The following is a 7,500-nucleotide window of genomic DNA, read 5'->3' as shown; positions in this document are numbered from 1 at the left end:
CAGGAAGTGTTGAGTTTGTATTAATAACAAACTACAGGCTGATCACTAAATGTTTAATAAGACAGAAAATCAGTTCATTAGAGTCCATGAAAGCAGGAGAGTTGAAATAAAAGGAACAATAGTTTCATTACAGACTGAAAGCTGAATTCAAACAGAAAAGTAACGAGACTTTTACTGTTCTCTGTGACCATCTGAGCTTCTACACAGAGTCATTGGACACAGTCAACAAATCAGTTTACTAATAAAGAAATGTCTCCACAGAGAGAGGAAGAGGAGTCTTGTTCCTGTGGACGAGCAGCCGTCCTGCTGTGTTTTGTGTCAGGACGTCCTGAAGGATCCAGTCTCTACCAGCTGTGGACACTGGTTCTGCAGACAGTGCATCACCTCATACTGGGACCAGTCTGGTTCACCAGGAGACGCCTCCTGTCCCCAGTGTGGAAAAAGACCCAGAAGAAGACCTGGACTGCAGACAGCCAGTGAGTCCAGCACTGTCCATAATAAGACTGTACATCTGTCTGCAGTGTCATCATGTCTGAAAACTTGTTGTTTAAATCCATTAGTTGTGTCATACAGCTCAGCCATTTAAAGGTGCACTATGCGATCTTGCATGGTTTCAGCGCGATTTAATTTTTGTCTCAAATCGTAGGCATCTCTCCTTGATCCGCTAGCTGCCCGCCCCCTGAATACACTGTGAAAAAACCTGGTCTCGGTCTCGGGAGACAACACGGCTCATAAACATCAAACAAACACTAGGGGCACAGGCTGTGCACCAAAATACAACAAACCAGTTCCAGCCAATCACTGACAAGATGGTTGGGAGAGGGGGAGAGAGAGAGAGAGTTGTGTCTGAGAGTAGCTGCATGACTCAATTCGAAAAAAAACATGGGGGGGAGGGGCGAGCTTGCTCTGTTTTGTTTGGTATTTACTTTGAACGACAACATAACTGACGTCATGCAGGATCGCATAGTGCACCTTTAAGATCTTCATGAATCGTTCTGATAGAAACTCAGAACCCAAAGGAAATACATTTATATTGATTATGTTTTGGTTTCATGGTAGTGCCACCTGTCTTTGAATTCACCAATCAGAGCCATCTGGTTACATTTGGTTGTAGATTCTGAATGAGTTCTGTTTGATGGGCTTTACCATCACTGAGTGTGTGTGAGTGAAAGGTGAATGTGCCATGTAGTGTAAAAGTGCTTTGAGTGGTCAGAAGACTAGAAAGGCGCTATACAAGTACAGGTTCATTTACCAGTCCCTCCAGAAAAATGCGATTATGCATAATCAGCCAAAGTCTGCATATTCATGCGGGGCTTGCATGATTTCATAATCCCCGCATTTTCGTTGTAAAAAAGTCACATATATCTTAGCAGAAAGTTGAAAAATGTTGCGTTTACGTCACACAAGAGCAGCCATTTTCCCGTTGCCATGGGAACGTTATGAAGTGACGTAATTACGCGACGTGAACATCATCGAAAAGCTGCAAACCCCGCGATGAAGCCATGTTGAAAGCCCGCAAATCAGTCTCATTTGCCAACAAAAATAAGCGCAAAAGACCGCGCAAAGCAGTTTCCCAGTATGTTACATGACAGTGGGGGCAAATTATTTTGCACTCCATGCAACTGCGTGTTGGACCACAGGCAGAAGTCGACACTGGACAATCACTTTACAACAGAAGATGTCTGTTTTGTATAGCTACCTCTGTAAAACAGGAAGCACACATTTTATTTTTATATATTTTATTTATTCATTTTTACAGAAGTTTGACTCATCAGTGTTTTGTAAGTTTGAGCCATGTGTTTATTAAGGTCTGAAATAAAACAAGATGAGAACTTAAATATTCCCAGCACTTTCTGTGCTGTAGTATGTTTGCTTATCATAGGAAGTAATAAGAAATGACTCTTTACATTAAGGTAGAAGCCTAGTGAGAACAGGGTGTTTGGGGAATAATTTTTTTTTCTCTTTTTCATCAAACCGCAGTTTTTGCAAGTTCCCACAATTTCATCACATAAAATTGCATAAATATCTCACATATTCCATCGCATTTTTTAGAAAACGTGCCGCATAATCAAGGATTTTTGCCCGCAACAATCACAAAAAAACTGCATTTTTCTGGAAGGACTGATTTACCTGCTCTGGGGATACAAAGGTCCAGGGTTCGAGTCCCCAGGCGGTCAGAAATGTGGAAGCAATCTGCTCATTGCTGCTATATGTTAGATTTTATATTGATAATGAAATTAATCAAACTTTTCACACATTTTCCTTTTTTTAGTGAATGGTGGTCTGCAGGATATTTTAGATGAACATAAGATCAGTCTGAAGAAGAGATGTGAATGTGTGACTGAAGGAACTGATGAAACAGGAAGTGGAACCCTCCTCAACAGGATCTACACTGAGCTCTACATCACAGAGGGACAGAGTGAAGAGGTTAATACCCAACATGAGGTTTGGCAGCTTGAGACAGCTTCCAAGATGGAGACCCTCCATGACACTCCAATCAGGTGCCACGACATCTTTAAAGCCTTACCTGACGAACAGAGACACATCAGAGTGGTTCTGACGAACGGCGTCGCTGGTGTTGGAAAAACCTTCTCAGTGCTGAAGTTCACTCTGGACTGGGCAGAGGGCTCGGAGAACCAAGATGTCAGTCTGGTGGTTCTGCTTTCGTTCAGGGAGCTGAACCTGATCAAAGATGAGCAGTACAGTCTTCTCAGGCTGCTCCATGTTTTCCATCCAACATTACAGAAGGTCACAGCAGAGCAGCTCGCTGTCTGTAAACTTTTGTTCATCTTTGACGGCCTGGATGAAAGCAGACTTTCACTGGATTTCAAGAACAAGAAGGTTGTGTCTGATGTCACACAGAAGTCTTCAGTCAGTGTGCTGTTGACAAACCTCATCAGGGGGAATCTGCTTCCCTCGGCTCTCGTCTGGATAACTTCCAGACCAGCAGCAGCCAATCAGATCCCTCCTGAATGTGTTGACAGGGTAACAGAAGTACGAGGCTTCACTGACGCCCAGAAAGAGGAGTACTTTAGGAGGAGAGTCAGTGATGAAGATCTGTCCAACAGGATCATCTCACACATCAAGAACTCCAGGAGCCTCCACATCATGTGTCTAATCCCAGTCTTCTGCTGGATCACTTCTACAGTTCTGGACCACATGTTGACTACAAACCAGAGAGGAGAGCTGCCCAAGACCCTGACTGATCTGTACTCACACTTCCTGCTGGTTCAGACAAAGAGGAAGAAGCAGAAGTATGATGAGGGACATGAGACGAGTCCACAGGAGCTGACAGAGGCTGACAGGAAGGTTCTTCTGAAGCTGGGGAGGCTGGCGTTTGAACATCTGAAGAAAGGAAACATCATGTTCTACCAAGAAGACCTGGAGCAGTGTGGTCTTGATGTCTCAGAGGCCTCGGTGTACTCAGGAGTTTGTACAGAGATCTTCAAAAGAGAGAGTGTGATCTTCCAGAAAACAGTGTACTGCTTCGTTCATCTGAGCATTCAGGAGTTTCTGGCTGCAGTCTACATGTTCCACTGTTACACCAACAGGAACACAGAGGTACTGAAGGGTTTCTTGGGTCAAAAACATGTTGATTCAACTCTGGATGTTTTCCTGATGGAAGCAATGATGAAATCCCTGAGGAGTAAAAATGGCCACCTGGACCTGTTCGTTCGCTTCCTTCATGGCCTCTCTCTGGAGTCCAACCAGAGACTCTTAGGAGGTCTGCTGGGTCACACAGACAACAGTCCAGAAACCCTCCAGAGAATCATCAACAACCTGAAGAAGAAGAAGACCCAGTCCTCTCCTGACAGAAGCATCAACATCTTCCACTGTCTGATGGAGATGAATGACCACTCATTCCATCAAGAGATCCAAGAGTTCCTGAAGTCAGAGAACAGATCAGAGAAGAAACTCTCTGCGATCCACTGCTCAGCTCTGGCCATCATGCTGCAGATGTCAGAGGAGGTTCTGGATGAGTTGGACCTGAAGAAGTACAACACATCACAGGAGGGACGATGGAGACTGATTCCAGCTGTGAAGAACTGCAGAAAGGCTGTGTAAGTCCACATGTGATAAAAATTATAAAGCAACTTAAAGCTGAAGCCATCATTATTAGTAAAGATAAGAAAAACTAGAATGCTATAATGTAGTAGACAGAGAATTTACATTAGCTCCATTTTGAACCAAAATAAAACAGCCTATAAAGAGACAAACCCTAACCACACACACACTCACTGGTGAAACTGGGAGCCAGAAAAAGAACAGAACCAGTTTGTTCCCAGCGAGAAACAGGAGAGGTTGGAACTGAAATTAGATACATTTTCTTCCTCAAATTCAAACAAACAATCCCAAAAGAGCGTCTGATTCAAACCCTGATGTAGAAACAACAGACAGGAGATTATATTATGTTATGTTATATTATATTATATATCTTATATTATATTACATTATATTATATGTACTATATTATATTATATATCTTATCTTACATTACATTATATTATATATATTATATTAAATTATATTATATACAGTATATACTATATTACTGACACACTGCAACACAAATGGAAGGTTGGTTTTGTCTTGATTTTGGATTTTCTTTAACACTGAGTCGGCTTTAACAGACCATTAATGCAACAGAGTCATTAAATGAATTTAATGGGAACAGAAAGCTGATGGTGTGACATAACAACACGGTGGCTCAGTGGTTACCGCTGTCGCCTTACAGCAAGAAGAGCCTGTCTGTGTGGAGTTGGCATGTTCTCCTCGTGTTTCTGTGGGTTTCCTCCGGCTGCTCCGTGTCCACCACCATCAAAACACACATATTATGTTCACTTCTCCAGTCAGAGCCCTGGACCTGGACCATGGCTCTGGTTTAGATCTGGAGTTGGTTGCTGGGCGCTGTACAGTGGCTGCCCACTGCTCCTAGTACTTAGGATGGTTAAATGCAGAGGACAGGATTCACTATATGTTGTACTGTGTATGATTGTATATGTGATAATAAAATGTTCTATTGTATAAGATCAGAGACACAAAATACACAAACACATAACTGAGGTAAACACATAGCAGTGCAGCAGTGACGTGCGGTCAGGAGGTCATCGTGGAAAAATTCAATATATAATAAACAAATAAATTAAATGGTTATATTTATCAAATGGTTTGAACTATGAACTCGATTTCCATTTAACTTAATCAATTTTGATTGTTTTTCATTAAAAATCGCTGAATTTGTGAGACTGAGCCTCACCTTGGATTGCGCAATCCCTCACAAACTCTGCTCTGCCATGCAATGAGAGCGTGTTACTGTCTCTGAGTATGTCGCCAATCAAATGTTTCAAACACTTTTAATATTTGCCCCCCTGACTTTCCATAGTTTAGCTGGTGTATATAATATATGTGTGTGTAACCTGTTTGGTGTGCTCAGCGATCTTACAACGGCAGTGAAGAGGCACTATAGGTGAGGCAGGTAGTTCTCTTGCCTCATGGTAGGGGGCACTCGTGAGCCCAGAGATTCTTACGCTACTGCACAGCTGCAGAGTCAGTGACAGCGAGCTAGCATCTTACAGTCCGCGGTTACAATTACGAGACGCTGTGCTGTTGTGTTTTATTTCTTTAATTCATCAAACAACACAACGCTGAGGGTTTTTATCAGTCTGGACTCTGCTGAGAGGACGAAGAAGACAAGTTTTGGTGTGAGTGCTGAACAAACGCATAAACTGAAGCCTCGTGTGGACTGTATGCTACTTAGCATTAGCGTTGCTAGTCGGGAGGAGAAGGACGGAGCACCTGCCGGTGAGGAGCCAGGTTTTCCTACAGGGACTAACGTTAGTTTCACAACTTTGATCAGCCGCCACTGGACAGAGGTTTTGAACTAAACAAACAACGTTGCTATCCACTGTGAGTGGAATCAAAAAGGATCTTCATATGAGCTCCAACTGCGCGCCAGAATTCATGGTACCATAAACTGAACCAACTGAAAACCCCGGGTATTTTCTTTATTTTCTTTATTTTATTTGGGTCATGTTGAATAAATGTTCCCCTATTTTTTTGAATTGAAACTGGGTGTGTACTAATTATTCATGTTGCAAAAAGAGTAAACATTGTGTTTTATGACTGAAAAGGAAAGTGGTTATTAAAAAGTATGCATGGGAGTTCTCTGAATTTGGCACCCTCGTGAAAATCTGATTATCTAGTTGAAGTAATTGCATAGACATTTCATATTTAGTAGGCTCTTACCAATTCACCTCCCATGTTAACTTGATTAAAAGTAATCAAGGTAAACATTTTGTTAGAATTGAGTAGGAGGGTTACATTTATAAATCTGATTCTGATGAAGTCAGTGCCTCACCAGCCATGAACCTCACCGCACGTCACTGCAGTGCAGTTACAACCTACAGTGATGATACAGCTCATTGAACATCACACTGAATAAAGTTTAACAAACACAATGCAGCACCCTGTAAATGAATCCAACATGTTTGTGTCCAAAGCACCAATCTGGGGTTCGTTATGTTGCTCAAGGACACTTTGAATGTGGACGGAGGAGCTCAAGTTTCAAACCAGCAACCTTGTGACCAAAGACTGTCTGACCAACTGACCAGCTGAGCTACAGCCGCTCATGTTAATGTGCTCTGTGGTCTAAATGCACAGAGTCTGTTTTTATAATAAAAGTGTCAGAGTTTGTTTTAAATGTTATATTCTCTGTATTCACAGACTTTCTGACTGTAAACTCTCATCAACTCACTGTGAAGTTCTGGCCTCAGCTCTGAAGTCCAACCCCCATCTGAGAGAGCTGGACCTGAGTAACAACGAGCTGAAGGATTCAGGAGTGAAGCTGCTGTCTGCTGGACTGAAGAGTCCAAACTGTAGACTGGAGACTCTGAGGTCAGTTGATGTGTTTGCTCTGTGTATATCTACCAAATCTAATGACTCTGTTTGCACTCAGATTGGATTGATGTTAGAAAGAAAACTGTAAGATTTATCTTCATGTGTCCTGCTGCTAAATCATCAATCATATCAATATTCATATTTCTTTTTACATGACAGACAAATGTATACATAAAAAATATAAAAATATATATATAAAAAATATATTTCTGCTGCTTGATCTCAGGGAGGAAGGATTATGAAATTACTAAACCAATACTGGCCCACAGACTAATGAGAGACAACTATGCATTTTGAGTGAACTATTCCTTATTCCTGGAAGGACAACTATTCTCTCACTTTACAAGTCAGTAGTTTCTTTTGTAAACTGTCTTTGAACAGCTGATTGCAACAGATAGCATGGGCCAGAGTGTGCCACTATTATAAAATGAACATGACTTGATCAGGAGCAGTTTGTAGGTATTACTGGTCACAGTCAGCCTGCATGAATGTAAAATATAGATGAGGCAAACATATATTTAAATAAAATACTTCAGATCTGAATTTGACAATGCATCCTTGTTCATATTTCACCTTAGATTAAAAAACACGCAAATCATTCTC

The 7,500-nt window shown here is 41.6% G+C and overlaps 1 protein-coding gene across 10 annotated transcripts in view; it reads left to right on the top strand.

Moving 5' to 3' along the window:
* The window catches only part of LOC127362935 (protein NLRC3), a 21,716-nt gene that overhangs the window by 2,670 nt on the left and 11,546 nt on the right, over window positions 1-7,500 (top strand). For 8 of the 10 annotated variants that reach the window (XM_051399311.1, XM_051399313.1, XM_051399314.1 and 5 more), the window contains 3 exons: window positions 262-476; window positions 2,273-4,061; window positions 6,724-6,894. In XM_051399311.1, coding sequence (XP_051255271.1) covers window positions 262-476; window positions 2,273-4,061; window positions 6,724-6,894 — 2,175 coding nt within the window. Of the gene's footprint in view, window positions 1-261; window positions 477-2,272; window positions 4,062-6,723; window positions 6,895-7,123 lie in introns of all 10 variants that reach the window. The other 2 variants (XM_051399317.1, XM_051399316.1) reach the window with 1 other exon arrangement.

Source organism: Dicentrarchus labrax, unplaced genomic scaffold (assembly GCF_905237075.1).
Source record: "Dicentrarchus labrax unplaced genomic scaffold, dlabrax2021, whole genome shotgun sequence".
NCBI lineage: Eukaryota > Metazoa > Chordata > Actinopteri > Moronidae > Dicentrarchus > Dicentrarchus labrax.
Note: the sequence above shows the minus strand (reverse complement) of the source record. Positions and strands in the feature narration are given on the sequence as shown.